This window comes from Amblyomma mixtum, chromosome 3 (genome assembly GCF_055824585.1).
Source record: "Amblyomma mixtum isolate Tamu chromosome 3, ASM5582458v1, whole genome shotgun sequence".
Classification (NCBI taxonomy): Eukaryota; Metazoa; Arthropoda; class Arachnida; order Ixodida; family Ixodidae; genus Amblyomma; species Amblyomma mixtum.
Genome location: NC_143014.1, coordinates 162,143,527 through 162,162,917, shown reverse-complemented (window position 1 = coordinate 162,162,917; position 19,391 = coordinate 162,143,527). Strand labels below are relative to the sequence as shown.

Genomic DNA, 19,391 nt, shown 5'->3' with positions numbered 1-19,391 from the left:
TAGAGGGGCTCTGGAAGACCTGCCGGGGAGAGCACATCAACTCACTCAGTCACTGCATTGTGTTGTCAAGAACACCTAAGCCAAGTAATACACCTCTACATGCAGCAGAGAACCCACAATCGCGCATGAAAGTTAGCGAGCCTTTCCTGGCGACTTTTTCAAGCTTGAACCCTCCTCTGTTGCTCGCACCTGCATATACCAGTTCAGAGATGGCCATTGGTTAGACATCAGGCAGCTACCACGGCTGCAGCCATTAAGTCGCGTAGCTCCGGCAGGTCAAGAAGCTTCATTCCCCGAGGTGGGGCCGTGAGAGGATCGCCAACCTTCCAGCGTGCAAAAAGTGACGAGAGGAGAGGGAAAGGCGCGAACGCGCTGAAATTCAAATTTTGACTTCAGATAACTCGGCTACTACAAAGCGCATTAAAAAAAATTCTTGCTGGACAATATTCGTGAAGGGGTGTACTATAACATCCCGGGCATACCACAACTTTATTAAAGCCCCTTTCAGAGCCCCTTTAACCCTTTTACTGCCGGGTTTTTTTACTCACATCTGCACACACCCTGCTGGGTTTTTTTTGCATGTTAGTTTCGTGGAAATTTTTTGCTAGTAACGCACTAAAATGCTCTGCAGGACATGTAGACATGTTTATTCAGGATAATCTTATAGATATTAGTTGTAATGAATCAAATCTTCCAGCACCAATCTGGCCTGTCGGATTTCCTCTTCTTACGCGGATTTTTCGGTGGCAGGGGGACTTCATCACTGTCATCACTCAATAAGGCACTTAGATGGGCCCCTTCCTCGTTCTCAATATCATTGGACTCCAAATTCACAAGCAATTTTGAATTTCTTCGTCCGTCAAAGCGTGGACGAGTGTGGCACATAGCCTCATGGCTTCTGTGCGCAGACCAAAACGAAGTGACTCGGATGTGGAAACATGCGCGCCATCTGTTGTTTAAAATTTACCCTACAAGATCTATGAATTTACGGAGTCTCTCCATAGATGGCGCTACATAGTTGCATAGTTTTTTTTTACATGGCTATTATCGGGAGCGGCAGGGGGTGAGTTAAAAAGCCAAAACGAGTTAACTCGGGAGAGGCAGGGCGTGTGCATATGTGGTAGCCCGAGTTATCTCGGGAGTGGCAGATTAAGGGTTAAAAAAAATACACATTTCAAAGATCGTTGAGTTGGCTTTCCTACCTCTCATATTTTTAAAATGGTGTCGCTCCACTCAGTCTTGTCGTAGAAATCACTCTGTTTTTACTTCATAAAATACACGAACGGCATTTTTATTTGCTCCATCAGAAATGCAAGCGACGACATTTTATAAATATCTAATGCGGGAAAGTCAGCTCAGCGAGCTTTAAAATGCGTATTTGTGGAGTCTGATATTTCGAACCACATTGCCGATTAAGAAAATTTAGAAACTGAGCTCAACTTCAATCTTGCTGGCCTTTGATTTTGCAAGATATTTTTGGGCCTTAGAATAAAGAATAGAAAAGTTGATTAGTTAAATTTAGTTAATTCATCGTTGAATTATAAAGTTATATCACAGGTACATACCGTATAAACGCCGCACTTTTTTTTTCCAGATTCGAGGGTCTATTTTTGGGGTGCGGTCCTTATACGTGATATGGGAAAAAGATAAATTTTTAAAATTAAAAACACACCAATCAGAGAATGAGCGGCATTTATTCTGCGTTCAGTCGTCACTAGCGAAGTCTTCCGCCGCCGAGTAGGCCGAGCAGGTGCTGTGCTCTGGTGCTCATCCCACGAGAAGTCACACAGCATGTCCACTGTCAGCGCGTGGCCGTTGTTGCGCACTTCCATCACATAGCAGATCAGTTCTTCTTCCAGTTCAGGATCTTGCACGGCTGGACTCTGAGAGCGCGCTTTTTGCAGCTTGTGTTCCTCAGTGCATCCTTCTGGTTGCACTATCATCGGACGCACTTCTCGTCCATGTCAAGTTTCCTGCCCGCTGCACTCTTGCCGTGTAGCTATTAAGGTGCTTGCCCATTGTTTAACAATACGTTTTGCTGGGCGAGTTGGAAGTAATTCATATTGTGGACCAGCGCAAAATGGACAAGGGACCAAGGTAAGATAACACGACACGGGCGCTGTCTAGCAACTGAATTTTATTGAAACGACAGAATAGGCAGGTAGTGTTCTCTGCTGAACATAAAGTTGGGAAGGTGTGCGCAGCAGTGCACAAGAAGCTGGAGCCAGCATCTTCCAGGAAGGATTTTCGTCAGTGCACGGTGTCGCATGGTGAAAAGTTCATGAACTGCTAAAAAGGCATCGTTTATAGGGTTCCTTTGTCTCGCGGAAAGGTTTATTTTGGCCAAACGGGAAGGTGCATTAACACCAGGCTGAAAGAGCACGAGAATTCGCTCGACATCAAGAAGTCCCTTTCATCCAACCTAGTGCAGCATTGCCGCTGTTGCAAAGATCAAGATGACGTCCCTTGCCTGCCTGACTTGCGTAATACTGAGATCCAGTACTGCCGCCGCGGTGGCTCAGCGGTTATGGTGCTCGGCTGCTGACCCAAAAGACGCGGGTTCGATCCCGGCCGCGGCGGCTAGAATTTCTTTGGAGGAGAAATTCTAGAGGCCCGTGTACTGTGCGATGTCAGTGCACGTTAAAGAACCCCAGGTGGTCGAAATTTCCGGAGCCCTCCACTACGGCGTCTCTCATAGCCTTAGTCGCTTTGGGACGTTAAACCCCATAAACCAAACCAAACCAAACCTGAGATCCAGTACTACAGCAGCAATCAGGTAGACAGGGAGATCTTTGAAGCCTATTGCATCGCCAAGAACACTGACACGTGTGTTGCGAAACCATCCGTGGCGTTGCAGAGAAACGAGATAGCCTTCCTCGATAACTGTCGGACATCCACTGTGTAATCGTCGATGTGGTTCTGATTTTTGTTTGTTGTTTTTGTTTTGTTTCGTTCGCTATATATTTCACGTGGCTTTTCAATAAAATTCAGTTGCTAGACAGCGCCCATGTCGTGTTATCTTACCTTGGTCCCTTGTCCGTTTTGCACTGGTCCACAATATGAATTGCCCATTGTGCTGAAATTGCAACGCTCAGCGGCAGCTCACAAATGTCACAACTATGGTGAACTGCCATGCCACCACAACTCCCGTGCCTTTGACAGCCACAAAAAGCTGGGGCTCGTGATTGATATGGATAGCATAGTGGGAGCTCGCGGCAGAGAAAAAAAGTTGACTATGGTGATGACCTGCGGCCTTGGACGCCATCCGTGGGCGGCACCTGAAGTTCCTGTGTACTTGCGTGGCCTCCGTGATCAAGCGCGCCATTGCTCGCTGCCGGAGCTGATCATGGAGGCCACGGCACATGTACTTATCATTGCCATTTATCGTCTCTGCAACACTTACAAAACCAGGCCATCCGCATTATTACCCGTAGCCCTTTCTCAACTAATGCTCGTTCTTTATTACAGGAGCACAGTATTTTACCAGTCCACCAGCTTTTCCAGTATCGCCTTGCAATCATGTTCTTTAGATTACTACATGGCACCCTACATTTTCAGTTTGTAGACCCCATTCAGCTCATCAATCACAACCCTACCAGATTTGCAACAAGAAACAATTTTCTGCTCCCCAAAGTCCATACCAATTATGGTAAATCGACATCGTCTTTTCAAGCCATTTCAATTTGGAACACATTGCCACCCAATCTAAAAACATCAATTTCCTTGCCTGAATTCAAAAACAAGCTCAAAGTATTTTTATTGGAATGCTGATGTGTTATTCTCTTTTTGCTGATGTGTCATATTACCTGCGTTATTGTGATTTTTTTTTGTCAAGTATTGATTTTATATTTTCTATATTTTGTATTTATCTGCTGACTATGCTGTAACCATTTCTTGTACTAATGATTTATTGAGGGTCCCGGTGCAGTCTTTGACTTTGGGACCCTCGTCTGTACATTTATGATGTTTTGTATATTTTTTGGGAACCAATAAAGCCTAACTTTCTTCTTCAAAAAAAAAAAATTCCCACATTGGTTGCGGAAAGTTTAGATGCGGCCCTTATATGGATTTTTTTTTTTTTTAATATTTCCTTCAGGGAAACAGAGTACGGCCTATACATGGGTGCGGCCCTTGTACACGTTTATGCGGTAATGTCCGCCATGTTGTACAATCCACCTGCACGAACTGCATTGTCGTATCTCTTACGTCTTTTGAAGGAAAAATCTATATTGCATAATATGAAACACGTGGTACAAGCTTATCATTGTAGTTCTCATAAGCCTCACCCTCTTGGCCTTGCCAAGAACTTGCCTAGGTGCCACGAAGAAGCCGCTGCATTTCTCCTCTCCGTGTTGTGTCTCCACTGAAACAACCCACTTGTATGTTAGCGATTTATTTATTTATTCTTTTTTTTTTTGTAGTGATTTCCTCCTTGTAGCTAGGCATTGCAAAGAAGCCACCATGGTGGGTGAATGCCACTGCATTCCAGCTCTTCATATCGCATGACTCCGAAGTTGAGCGCACTTGTGTGTTGGCCATATGCACACTGTACCAGTCTCTACACCAGGAGTGCATCGTTGGTCACCAAATGTATTATACTACCAGAATTTGCCGAAATTTTGAGGGCAGTAGCCAGGAAATGCTGTTATCTAAGGACGTATTAACCAGGCAAAAAATAATTTAACTCTATGGGACATTTTTAATGCCTACAATTTTGAGCTTATGTACTGGGAAACCTTATGAACCAGAGACATATAAACGAGGTTTTACAGTATTGTATGGTGTGCGCACACATTGATGCAGTCACACATGTCATGCCATAGAAGGCATATCTGCCACATATTTCATCCAATGCAGTTAACAAAGCTCCAGCATTTCTTTTGTAGCTGCTCTCTTCATTCCATTCTCATTCCTGACACAGTGTAACATGTCAACAGAAACTCACTGCCAACAAATTGGTGCTGTGTAATGCCAGTGTGGCACTGGAAGAGTTGAGAATAACCAGTGTACACAAGTTAGCTGATCTGGTTTAACGAGATTTTTTGCATTGCATTTATGAGAAACTAAACAAGTCCCCAGACTGATCATCTTATCAGAGAGTTCACTGTACAAAATTGAGCACTTGCGTTATCATTATCATACTGTTACTGTATTACTGTACTGTATTACGGTAGTCTAAGCTACATTGTAGTAATATGAATGCATTCAAAGGTGCACTATGAGGAGACCTCATGTGAACCCCCTTTCTTTATGTTCTTCTACAGTTTGTTCATGGTCTTGCCACAACACTCGGTGAGCCCGCTGCAAAAAGCAGGAAGTTCCACTTTCATGAGTAAGGGCTGTCTCTGCTACTTCTGTTTGTGAATTTCAATTCATACTTATTGTTAATTTGACAATACTTATTTGGCTTTTGGGACTACTCACTTGGTGGTCTGAATTGATGGGATTCTGTTCTGTTAGAGGGAAGCTGAATTTTTTTTTTTTGACAGTTCGACAGGACTCAAGGATTCAAATCCATAGCTTGTGGGTAAAGCATGCCTAGTATTTTTGCACTAGCTTTTAAAATAGTGACGTAATTGCCATTTAAAACCGCAGTGCTGTTCAGGCTTCTCCTCACTGCATCATGGTCATTGCAAAAGGTGCAGTTAAACTTGTTGAATGGTTTTGTCATGTGCAATGGTAGCGCATACTAGGTTTTCAGGTGCATATCAGCATCACAAATTTATGTGTAGTGCTTGCTCCACTCCCCTGAAAGCATGGAGACCTTCGTCATTAGATGTTTCAAGAAAAACGGGAATTCAGTTCAATCAAAAATTTTAATGCATCCTTTCATTTGAACTTTTGGATAATTCTTATTGATATACTATAGCTGACTATGTTGAATTAAATTTGGCTGCAGATTTTACCTACTGATTTATTATTGCAGGCACTCAGCTGCAGATGCCCACCATCCGCAAGCTGTGGTTGACAAGAAAACCAGTGAAGAAATGCTGTTGAGGTGTGTGCAATTTAGCACTTGTCACTCACATTGGCTTTTGAAATCCTCCATGTCATTTTCATGTTTATAATGCAGAATGTCACCGTTTATTTTATTATTCTGTTTAATTGCCGATACCCTTCAGCTGTACGAAACTGTAACAAAATTAAGCAGGGCTTCTAGTGTCCCTGTGTTGGTGTAATTGTTTGAATGCAAGCCTTGCATGATTAACCCTTTCACTGCCAGGTTTTTTTACTCACAGCTACACACACCCTGCCGGGTTTTTTTGCATGTTAGTTTCCTGAAAATTTTTTGCTAGTAACGCACTAAAATGCTCTGCAGGACATTTAGACATGTTTATTCAGGATAATCTTATAGATATTAGTTGTACTGAATCAAATCTTCCAGCACCAATCTGGCCTGTCAGATTTCCTCTTCTTACGCGGATTTTTCGGTGGCAGGGGGACTACATCATTGTCATCACTTGACAAGGCACTTAGGTGGGCTCCTTCCTCATTCTGATTATCATTGGACTCCGAATTCACAAGCTGTTCTGAATTTCTTCGTCCGTCAAAGAGCGGACGAGTGTGGCACATTGCCTCACATACCTGCTGTGCGGAGACCAAAACGAAGTGAGCAGGGGGTGAGTTAAAAAGCCAAAACGAGTTAACTCGGGAGAGGCAGGGGGTGTGCATATGTGGTAGCCCGAGTTATCTCGGGAGTGGCAGTGAAAGGGTTATGTCACACGGGCAATCTCAATGCCCATTGAGTCAGTGGCCATCGAAATTTTTGAGGGCCATCCAGATGCACAGATGCATCGCTGCCACATCACAAATTTCGTTGACCATTGAGTGAGTAGTGAACATGCAATCCAACAGATGATGCTAGGGGCATCAACATGAAAAAAAAAAAAAAAAAAAAATCGAAGTAAAGCTGAGCAAAATGAGCTGATAGTTGGAGTAAGTGCTTTTTTCGGAAAAAGTTATTCAAATACTTCACAGTTCGGCACAATCTAGAGACAGTGATGGCGGAGCAACTATTAGCAGCAATGGTCATTGAAAACCGGCGCGTGGGACCGGCCAACCCATTGAGTTCGATGTTCATTGACTCAGTAAGCACTAAAACTGCCCATGTGACAGGGGCGTAACATACTTTTAAAGGGTTTTGTTTTGTGAGTTTTCTTGATAGGACATTGTAGTACCATGAAATCTGCTCGATACAGCTTCCTATAGTCCATCCAACAAAAAACATAAGGGGCCTTCTTGACCACATTCTTAAAGGGCCACTGACCAGGGTCCGGACATTTTTGAAAAACAAGCCCACTGCATAGATGAGGCATCGAAGATAACCTCTGCAAAATACTAGAGCCATGCGCGCCCCGAAAAGCTGCGAAAATTCAAATCAAAGCCCGTTCGTTCTTTCCTTCCTTCAAAAACGGGCCCGGCCCACTACTCTGCACCCCGCTGACGTCAAGGGGGGCTACTTTCGCTAAAGGCACTCCATTGGTGCATCGTTCTGACTGACGGGAGAAGGTTGGGCGTAGCCTTGGCGTCGCGTCGTCTGCACAAGGCTTTCCGCAGCGCCTTCTGTTCTGGCTCATGCCTACAAACCCGCATGAAGGAACAAAAAAAAAAAAAAAAACTGCGGAGGGAGCGTGCGGCGACAGCCTTGAACCCTAGCCATAAAAAGTAAAAAAAACAGTAAAACTGAGGGAGTTGGCTCGCCCCCCCCTCCCCCCCCCCCCTCCCCCGCCGTGATCCCGTCACGAGACGCTCTGCGTGCGCGCTCCTTTCTCAGTTTCTTTTCTTCTACGCGAGCCCCCCAAAACAAGGTTTTAATTAGTAGTGCAGCCGAGCCTTTCCCTCGCTCGCCCACTTTACCGCTCCGCACACATACCGCTTATCTTTCGTGCATCTTGCGTACGCCTTGACTCCAATGAATGACATATGCTTTGGAGCGGAGAAAAGACACAAACACACAGAACACAAACACGCATGGAGAAAAGCAAACGGGCGGTTGCCGGGTCCGCGCTTCGCCGTGTGTTTCGAACACAACCGACTTCCGCCCCTCCGCTCGTGAAACGGTGGGGAGGCCTAAAAGAAAATGAAAAGGTGGCTCGTTAACTGGGAATGACAAACAGATGTATGAAAGGATGCGCTCGCTAACAAGTCTAGGTGGTCGAGCCGATCGCGCCTCTCGATCGTTCAGTGTGCGGAGAAAATGCAAAAACCAAGAAAAGAATTCTATTGAAGGCGGGGCCATGACGTCGCCCTGTGACGCACTCCACAGACACCACGCCTCCGGCTTACACCGGAGAAGGAAGGGGTGATTTTGCCTTGCCGAGCCTACTCGACGAGGAGCGGCAGAGAAAAATTTCGAGGAGGGAATGGAAGGAGAGGAGGCTCGCTCAAAGTGAGGTAGAGAGTGTCTGCTGGCCGCGGGTGGGCAGGGGGCCTTTAAAGAAGAAAATGTGACAGCATTTAGGTTTCATGCTGTGGTGCCTTCAGTGAGTGTCTAATGTTGTTGTTGCGATTTTCCTGCCAAAACAGCCGTTGGAACCGGTTCCATTGCCCTTATATGGTTTGGTTTTATGGGGTTTAACATCCCAAAGCGACTTAGGCTAATTGGCCTTATATGGAATGCATGAGTCATCACCGTCTAGATTGTTAAATTGCCTTCCACTGGATTATCATATGAGATTATACTAATCCGACCCACTAATCCACCTTAACCCTTTTCGGTCAGGTCTACTTTCCCCAGTGATTACTGCACCAGTCAGCATTCTTTTGGGCCTTTAGTCCCTCGCAAAGAAGGGTGCGCCGCATCATGGTTTGGTTATGAACAAATATTTAAAGCATTTTTTCAGCTTTGCTAGGTCTTCAGCGGAACTTTTTTAGAGTTTGTTAACTCTCGAGGCACTGTCCTGGGTAGAGGCCAGGCTTTGTATTGCTTGGCTAGTAGAAAATTTACCGTTTCCCTTCTGCCGCCTTTTGTTATTCTGTCACTGCAGACAGCGCAGTCCTTGTCGAAGCAGGCACACAGTTGTCTTCGTCACTAAAGTCATCTTTGATTTCTACAAAATCATTCAACAACTTTACATAGAACATCCCTGCTGGAATGGAAGTCATACCGTGATTTTTTGCCGTAAATTCAGACTCTCAAAACCGCATTATCAAAGCAATATTTTTGCATAAGTATCATGCTTCCATTCCTTGGGAGGAAAGCCAAATAGCCAGTTTGCAGGCTCTAACAATTCCAACCAGATGACATACCATTTTTCCTACCGAAATAGCAGGCAAAACGACGTTGCTGGGCCATGCGCGACAACTGACCTGAAGCACATTTTTCCGCTGATGAGTGGAAAGGGTAAATTCATTTTCGGGCGTGGGCCTACTTTCAAAATTTTGAAGGTTCTTGGGAATTTTTGAGGGTAGGCCAACTTCCAAATTTTGGGGTCCTCACAATTTTCAAATTTGAAGGTGCCCTGTGATTGGTCCACTGGTGGTCACGTGGTCTTGATGACGTCACAACCCTCTCAGTTGCATTCATAGATCGCAAAGAGTCTTCATACCCCTGATGTGCAGTGGTGCAGCGGTTATGCGGTGCGCCTCTGCACCGGCAGGTGGCTGTTGCATACACAGCCAGGCTTATAAGATCCAGGTTGTTCTTCCCGACCTCCCAAAAGGCTCAAGCGCAGTGCCATAGTGGGCACGTGGCAACTGCATTGAATTTGGCAATGGTGGGCAGTTTGCTCAGAATCCAATGGGCAGGTTGTGATGACGTCACAAGGTCACATGGCCTCTCACACTCGGGGAATTGTGTAATAAAGACGGCATTAATTTGGCGGTGTTCTCTAATTGGTCAATTTGGGTCACATGACTTCAATTGACCAGTCCAGGAATTTCGTTGCGGAGAAATTGGAAACTGCATGACGACAGCTTAAATAGTATCGCACTAAAATAGCACAAACGATAAATGCGATTCATGCGGTGGCATATGCATTAACATGAGCGTGCACCTGTACTCAGCTTCAGCTGCTAGATGACCCATTTGCGGCATTGAATTTGCATTCACTATTGGTTTGCTGTGTGGGGAGGCTTCTGGAGGTGTCTGGGTGAGTGAAACCTTCTGGAGGTTGAATGGAGGTGATTGGGGAAGCCTGTGGAGAGTGGATGGAGGCTGGTAGGTGTGTGGACACTCGTAGGTGGGAGATGCATTTTTACCAGTGGGTGCCTGGATGGGCACCCACCAGAGGGTGTCCCTGAGGAGGTAGCATCGGGGCCCAGAGGGTGCCCTGAAAGTGGAGGCTTCACACAGGCAGACATACCTTAGGAAGGGCTATAAAAAGGAAAGAAGACCAAATGAGGACACCAGCGTTGGTACAAGCACAGATAATTAATGCACGCAACAAGACAACCAAGCACACAAACACTTAATTCCATTGCATGTGTGATGCGATAAAATAGCGCCACTTGGCAACTGAGTGCAACAAACTTCTGGTCTGGTGACGTCATTTCCAGCCTGCTAACTCCACTTCTGGTTTAGCTGGCATCACTTCCAATCTGGTGACGTCATTTGTGGTCTATGTCATAAGTCATGACTGGTCACATGACTTATACACACCTACACTTTGGGGCTGGTGACATCACTTCCAGTCTTTGTCATGAGTCATGACTGGTCATATGACTCATACAGACATGCACAGTTGTTGTCACACACAGCATCACAGCACCCCCATATACCAAATGCCACTGCATACTGCCTAGGCGCTGGTGTGACATCACAGCATCTGCGCAAAATAGTCTGACGAGTTCCTTGTGGTATTTTATAAAATAATAGTGCCCTAGACAGGCTAGACAGACAGAAAGAGCGGGAGCCACTGCTGTTGTGCTAGAGCACGTGGACTGCACTTTCCTCCTCTCTACTTCTCTGACTGGCCACCATGTTTCCTCCTCTCCTCCTCCATTTCTTTGGTTGGCCACTGCGTTTCCTGCTCCCCTCGCGACTCCTCCCACTGAGTCTATTCAGCAGCTCCTACTCTCCACTCTTCCACCTCTTCTCCACATTTCAGACAGACAGGTTTTGCAAAGATCGCTGTAGTAATGCTAATGCATCAAAATTATTCATCTGGTTAAATAGCCAGCATGAGGCTGGACACAGTGTGTTCTGTGGTTTTAACCCACTGCAACAAGCTTTTTGGCTGCTCTGCTCATTAATCATGGAGAATATTTAGAATACATTGTGCTATGAGAAAGTTATCACTGTTAAAAGCAAGCTTGAAAAGACTTTTTTTTTTTTTCATGATTATGTGAAACTTTCTGCCCCTTTTTTCTTGTTTGTTTGCAGTGGAAGTATGGAAACTGGAGACAGCCCTGATAAGCATGATGTTCACAAGCATCGGCCATCATTAGTGCGTTTCTTGATTGCTTGCTACTATGCAATTGTGTCACGATCTGAAGTTGTTTGCTACCTAGTCATCGTTCTCAACCAAATGAAGTCTGCCAGCCTGCTTTCCTTGCCACTGCCTCTGATGGCATTTCTCTGGGGCTCATTGTCAGTGCCACGGCCAACCAAGACCTTCTGGATCACAATCATCACCTACACTGAAGCCATTGTCGTTGTCAAATACCTCTTCCAGTTTGACTTCTTTGACTGGAACGACTCGGTACCCGTGAACAGACCATTTGACCCACCACGCATCCTGGGCATTGAGAAACGCAAGGAGGATAATGACTATGCACTTTATGACCTGCTGTTGCTCTTGCTGGTCTTCTTCCACCGCTTCATGCTCAAAAGTCTTGGTCTCTGGAAGGACACAGACCGAAGTGTGAGTGTGTCTGCCATCCAGCAACAGGAGCCAGTGTCGAATGAGGAACAGTACTACACAGCAGCCAGGCGGCCTTCCGAAGCCGCACCCGGTTTGCTCACACATGTGCCACCTGAGCAGCAGCCTGGAACCAGCGGGGTAAGCCTGCTTAAGTACTCAAAATGCGAAGGTGTGATAGTAATGAACTAATGAAACTGTGCAGGGAACAGTGTGATAGAATGCTTCAGAAATGTAATTGATTTGAGATGGAAGCTGATTAAACTATTTTGCAAGTGTCCAAGCATCGGAATGTGACAAAAATGAGAACACAGGATGATTATGAGCAAGCAGTATAAGCTAACTTAAGCCGTGGTTTAAAAAGGTATCGTAGCATAACAGGTGGAGGCAACATCAGCCATGTTATTGACCACTGTGTGCATTAAGTATGTCAGATTATTTCTATATTTTGTCCAGCTTATTTGTTAACTAAATTGAAAAATTTATCTTCATAGCTATTCCATTTGCAGTGAAAATTGCAGTGCCAGATTGTAGAGCATCACAAAAAATGTCTAGTCCACAAATTTATATTTTGATATTTGCTATAGATTACTTTTTTTTCCACATTGGAAAGAAAGCCCGCAAAATATGAAAAAACTCCCCCGTGACCATGCACTGCCTCATCTCGACAGCAGCGCTCTCAGACATGGAATTCGTAACGCCGCCATATTTGATAGAGCCGCGAAAGTGACGGGGTGAAAACAAAGTGTGGGTGCTGGCGGCAAAATTGAAAGTAACATCCATGACCTAGCCGTATTCAGTACAGAAAACAGTGGGTGCGCTCGTTCCCGGTAGCTACATGTGGGCTGAAACATAAGTGGCATTCCTAATCACCGGACAATTTTTCACTTCTGGAGTCTTTGCATTCCGGTGCATTGCTTGCTTCTGATAGTGGTGATTTTTTTCTGGCCCAACAAACCGCTAGGAATGTTTCTTAGTGTTCCGGCCTGCGTTCAGCAACTGGCAACCAGGTCACCCGCTGTTTTCCACATTGAATGCAGCCAGGTCATGGGTGTTACTTTCAATTTTGCCACCAGTGCCCACTTCATTGCTTCCAGTCCATCACAATGTGAAAAAAAAAAAAAACTAATAATCTATAGCACATGTCAAAATAGAGACTGATGAGTAAGCACACCTGCTGGGAAGGAAGAAAACCTGATGAGAATGAAGGAAGCCATTGAAATATACTATCAATCAGGACTACCCTCTCATCTTGTTTGAACATGATTTGGAAACCATTTTTGAGATGCAGTTTTTGTGAGGAACTAAATGTAGATCAGGCATGGCAGCACTTGCCAAGGTGAAAGCCAATTAGAGCTAGGCAGGCAGCTACTAACAAGCTGTGTATGAGTGAGTTTGTATGAAGGCACCCCCATCCCCAGAGCCGATAGGGGCTGCTGTTCTGCTAAAAAGTTAGACATGTTGAGTAGGTTACATAAAAATATAGAAAATGAAAAGAAGGAAAATGTTCATGTGTGGTGTCTGCAGATAATTTATAGTGGAATGTTTTTACGTCCAGTGTTAGAAGCGTACTTACCAAGTTTGCTCTTATTGAATGCAGACCCTAGAACTGGCAGCTCTACCATTGGACACAGCTTCGTCGGGGTCAAGGTGCTATGATGGTGAGTTGAAAACCCTGCTACCCATGCATAAGAAATGCAAGATCTCGAGTGAAGCGTTGGGTTAGGTTAAAGGAGAAAAAGTGTGTCTGCAGAGTGGTATGCTATCGTGGTGTGGTATTTTTCTTATTGCTGCCATATTTTTAACTTCCAGATGTCCTTCCTGGACAGAGCGGCCTGGATGAAAGCTTTGTCCATTTGAGCAAACTATTTGATGGGTAAGTACCTGTCTTGTGCATGCTTCAGTAAACAATGTGGGAATTCAAATGTGACTGGTTATTTGGAGAAAAAGGCTACCTGGTTCTAGCTTAGCAACGGAACATTTACCTTCCCCTTTGAAATTCCAAAATTATTATTACAACAGAACTCCAATGTAGTATGCAAGGTAGCAGGAAGTGGTTGCATAGTCTTTAACTGTACTGTGACCTCTTAAAAAGCGTCAGGTGGAAGGACAAAATTATAATTTCCAGGTTGTGCAGCTTGATAGTGTATTATGCTGTGACAGAGGAATGCGTGAATTGGCGAGTTTTTTGCAGTGTGTGAAGTGTTTCTCACTCTGAGAGTTTTAAAATCTACATTGAGCGTGTTTAACCATTTTTAGTGCAACAAGCATTTTGAACAAAGTGCCTTGGAGTATTTTTGGGCCAGCTTCATATTCAATTCTTCTACTTAATTGTTTCTTCTAGTTTGTCTTAGGGGCTGCAGTTGGGTGGTTCCACGTAAGATCGAACAAAGGGCGGCTGGTCAACTTCTTCAATATATTTGAAATTTTTATATATTGTTGCCTAATAACTGGAAAGGAGCGATCGACAATTGGTATTGCCCCCCAAAATTTTTTCGAAGCACGTGAAATTATTGATGACAGAGAAGTGTAGTTCCGCGCTTCAGTGCTCTGCTGTTTGGCCAACTTTAGTTATGAATTATATAAAATTTATTAAAGTTAGGCACCTGAAAATTGTTTGAGTAAATATATGGATGTTTTTATTTGTGCTACATTATTTTTGTGTGTCTCCAAGCTATAGATGTTTCTATAAAATTTTTCAAAATCCGCCCAAAGAACGTTTTTTATCTAATTTGCGGGTCGTTATATCAAAAAGGGCTTGCAGCAGAGTGGCAGTAATTATGCATTATCGTCTATGCAAACAGACCTATCAAACTGCTGAAGATGATATTTATATGTTTTTTCAACAAAGAGATATAATCGTGCTAACTTCAAAAAAACACAAAACAATGAAAACTTCTTATGACAAAAAAAAAGCAATTTTTTAGATCTTTTAAACTTGCTAACTTCAAGAAAACATGAAAAAAATGAAAACTTCTTACGACAATTAAAAAAAACTTTTATATTTTTTTAACTTTGTTCACAGACTCTCCTTCATATCAGATTTAAGTCAATAAAAACATGTTGCATAATTTTGTTTCTCTAGTATTACGACCCCTCCAATGAGACCCTTGAGCAAGGATTGGCAAATGATGGTACACTTGATTTCTTGCCTTCTGTGTCTATAGAATGCAGGGAGGATTGGATCTCAGTTTCTTAGAAAAGGTCTGGAGTTGTGAAAATGTGTCGGTGGCACTGAGGGCGTCAGTATCAAGACTATTTGGGCTCCGCAGCGGCCATGAGAGCGGGGCTACTATGTATACGCCTGTGCACCCCAGACGCTCGTTTTACTAGGCAACGCTTTGAGAGTTCGTTTTCGCACGTGGGGTAGAGGAAATCGGCAGAAACTGGTCCTTTGTCCCCACACATGGTCTCGACGGAAGGGGATAATGCACGCTCACCTGCCACCGCATTGTTTGGCACGCCGAAGAACCACCGGAAACGTGGCATGCGTAGCAGCTACCAAGTCGCCAACAGAAGTATCCTCTGAATTGTACGTGGCACGCACAGCCAGGTCTGCAAGGAAGAAACTAGGTGTACAGGAGTGAAGGCATTATGCGTTGTCGAATAAATGATTGCAGCTCAGAAACTAATTGTTTTTAATGAAGCAGGTCCCAATGACATTTTCAATTTGTTCATTTTGCTAAAAATTATTTGAAGTATGCTGCTTGCTTATTTGACTTTAACCTCTTTGTGTGTATACTAAGCTGCTCATCGAATTATGACTGCATTCTGGTGGAAGCAAAACGCCAAAAACGTCTGTGTTTTATGTGATGCCGTAGCTCATCAAGGAACCCCAGGCGGTGAAAAATAATCCCGCGTCCTTCACTACACTGGCTCTAATAGCTAATCTTACGCATTGAGACATAAAGGACTACATACAACATCTTACCAAAATTGCAAACCCATACGCGATTCACAAATGACAGGCTCTTCAGTCCTGCATGGTGTGCTCAACATTGCGCAAGGGTCTCATTAGAAGGGTCATAACTACTACACAAACAAAGTTATACAACATGTTTTTAATGATTCCAAAATTTGATATAAAGGAGAACAGGTGGACAAAGTTTAAAAATATAAAAAATTGTTTTTTTTTTAATTGTTGTAAGAAGTTTTCATTGTTCTGTGTTTTCTTGAATTTAGCGTGATTATATCTCTTTGTCGAAAAGACATATAAATATCAACTTCAGCAGTTTGATAGGTCTGTTTGCATACCTGATAATGCGTAATTACGGCCACTCTGCTGCAAGCCATTTTTGATATAACGACCCGCAAACTAGATAAAAAAACGTTCTTTGGGCGGACTTTGAAAATCATATAAAAGCATCTATAGGTTGCAGACAGACAAAAATAAAGGAGCACAAACAAAAATATCCATATATTTACTCAAAACAATTTTCAGGTGCCTAACTTTAAAATATTTTATGTAATTCATAACCAAAGTTGGCCAAAACAGTAGAGCACTGAAGCGCGGAACTCTACTTCTCTGCCATTAATAATTTCACGTGCTTCAAAAAAATTTGGGGGGGGGGGCAAAACCAATTGCGGATCGCTCCTTTTCAGTGATTAGGCAACAATATATAAAAATTTCAAATAAATATAAGAGATTGAGCAGCCACCCTTTGTTCAATCTTACGTGGAACCACCCAGTTCCTTTAACAGTAATTGTGCTGAATTTGTAGAGCAGCCTTTTCTGAGGAAACAGCTTGCTGTTTGTATTTTTTGTGATTATTGACCACAGTGGCTTGTTTTGTCAACGCCCTGTGGTATGCCTTCCTGACTATGGAATAATGTCATTGCGAAGCTCCGGTAGTATGGGAGTTTCTCGACACACTGCAAGATTGGGCATAGCACACTGCCAAAGAAATCTTGGTTTAGATGTGTGATTCACAATTGATTTTTATGTGTTTGAAATGAGCTGTTCAGAAAGCCATATTTTAAAGGCTAGTTGTCTGTTTTTAAGATCAATTCACAATGGTCTAATCTGTCATGGTAGGCTCACCTGTAAGGCATTTCTGTATTTTGGTTTCTGTTTGGTAGGGCAGTTGTACTGAAGCAATAGAAGGCCCTTAACAGTGATGAGAATAGTGCAGACACCTTGCTGTGGCGTAGTGTATAGAGAGAAATCTGTTTACTTTTGCAGAAGCAAACAAACGTAGAAAGAAAACTTGTTGCAACGGTATAATAGCTTTTGGTGAACTGAAATGTTATTAGTGCGCGAGCACTAAACCCCCAATCTCAGATTTCGGCAATGTTTGTCTGTATAAAACTGCAAGTGTTATAGACACAAGGTGAAAAAATAATGTTGTGAGGGTGTGAATAAGGTTGTGGTGAAAAACCAGCTTGCATGACACTATTCTCTTCCTCAGCTAATTCTGCAATGTAATGACACCTGCAACTTTAGTTTAGCCACAAAAGTAAAGCAGCGCAGTGTATAAGTGCAAGGTTGTGATTTTATAACTCTTAACCAAAAGCAAATGTCGCTCGGCAAATACATTTTAAAGCGCCTAGCAATATTAGCTTTATGCTCTTGTGGTTGCATATTACTGCTTACGTTCTCTCTAGTGCGCCCTTCGATGAAAAGCAGTGCTCCCTACACATCGCTGATAACATGCCATTAGCTTTTGTCACTATTGTCACTAGTGCTTTTCATTTCGTGGATGAAGTGGTAACTGTGGTCCGCTAACACTTCACACACACACTCACTCACTCACTCACTCTCCCTCATTCTCACTCTCTCTCTCTCTCACTCACTCTCATTCTCACTCCCTCCCTCTCTCTTTCTCACTCTCATTCACTCACTCACTCACTCTCGCTCTCTCTCTCTTTTGATGGAGTGAAAAAGCAGTCACTGACCATAGTTGAAAAAAAAAAAAACGTGTAGGCTTCCCGTTCAATATAAGTGACGTTTTTCTTTTTTCGACTATGGTCAGTGAATGCTTCTTCATTCCATTGGATCACCATGCCTGACCAGACGGATTTCTGACGAACTCACGACTACCTACCTCTTTTAGGTATTGTTTATTGATGCACTGAGGTAGCCTGTGGTTCTGGCTTTCATTTCATTTGATATTGTTTTGATATGTTGTTGGTATGGATTAAAAATGTTCTTATGCAGCACTTTTTCAACATTTAAGCACACATCTTTCTGTCACTATTTTTCTACAGCATATCCCGATATGTGGAACCATTTCGCAACTTTTTTGAAAACCTGCTGCACCCAGTGTACAGGGTGACTACAGATGTTTATGCCTACATGTTCTTCTGCGACTTCATCAATTTCTTCATTATGGTCTTCGGCTACTGGGCCTTTGGTGTACGTATATGTACTTCATTCTATCATGTTGCATACCAAATTTCTTTTTTCTTTATGCTCATAAAGCAAGCGCTTGAAAGATAGGGGAAAAATGAGGTTCAAGGACCAAATTAGTGTAATTCAAAAATTTTTATACCTAATTGAGTGTATCTATCTGTATGAGAGCTTGAAGTGGGCGTATCAGCATTGTGTAGTGAAAAACGAGCACCAATTCTTTGCAATGCAAAGTATGTCCAGCTGCTCAGATTTAATGACTGGCCATGGGACTAGTTTTTGTGTAAGTTGAGTGCCTCTTTCATTTCATGCTGTATCCTTTCTTTTTTAGCGTGATCGATACTAGCGACAAGGCATGAGTGGGCATTTTTAACACAGCGTATGCAGGTTCAAAGGGGCACTAAGGACAAAAAGAAGTTGACCTATATCAATAGGGTACTGCATTCTAATCATTAAGAGACCACTCTCACTGAAAATAGAGCATTTATAAGTTAGGAAAAAAAACAGGTGTCATCATCACCTGCAGTTTTGCAAGGAAGATGGTTGCGTCGACACAGTTTTTTTGGACGCAAATCCCAGTGGCTACGCTACACATCTATTCACTTCAAAGTGGTGGCAACCTGTCCTTTTTGGTAAGGACATCGCGAGTTTGAATCGACTGGTGGGAAGATTTGAAATCAATTTACTCGGCGATAAATGGGTCTTTAGCTCCTGGACAAATGTCAGCAAAGCAAGAAAGAGCCAGAGAATCAATCTTTTTTTTTAAGACAATGATTCGATGGAGTTGTCCTCAGTGTCCCTTTAAGCTGTCAAATTTTATGTTGCAACAGACAATTGCTGAGCTTTTAATCAATCTTGCTATTTCGCAGATAGCTTTCTTCAGTTGCGGTTTCTTCAGATACTTTATTGCTTGTGAGTAGCATTAGTTTCTCTAATGTGGGCCGACAGCACACCGCATTTATGATGGTTCCTGTGCAAGGAAGTTTTTTCTGGGCAGGCAGTGTTGGCCTCACCTTCAGAAGTCATAACTGCTCCCTATTGAAAATACCCTGATGGGCGCACTGTCAAGAGTGTGCCTTGTGTGGTCATTTGACTTGGGTGGGCTTGGATCATGTGGGCCTTTGAGTGGGCACTCTCAAAATTCCCACGTTCACGTGCTGACCCATGAGAATGTTATCCTGGTTGGCTAGGAATTGAGTGCTCTTGAATATCTACCCTGTGTGGTTATATGATCCAGATGA

General features: G+C 43.4%; 1 protein-coding gene across 2 annotated transcripts in view; it reads left to right on the top strand.

Moving 5' to 3' along the window:
* Piezo (piezo type mechanosensitive ion channel component) overlaps window positions 1–19,391 on the top strand; it is a 154,865-nt gene that overhangs the window by 115,031 nt on the left and 20,443 nt on the right. For both annotated transcript variants that reach the window (XM_089581740.1, XM_089581739.1), the window contains 6 exons: window positions 5,265–5,332; window positions 5,927–5,998; window positions 11,324–11,942; window positions 13,402–13,462; window positions 13,614–13,677; window positions 18,009–18,156. In XM_089581740.1, the coding sequence (XP_089437866.1) occupies window positions 5,265–5,332; window positions 5,927–5,998; window positions 11,324–11,942; window positions 13,402–13,462; window positions 13,614–13,677; window positions 18,009–18,156 (1,032 nt within the window). The remainder of the gene's footprint in view (window positions 1–5,264; window positions 5,333–5,926; window positions 5,999–11,323; window positions 11,943–13,401; window positions 13,463–13,613; window positions 13,678–18,008; window positions 18,157–19,391) is intronic.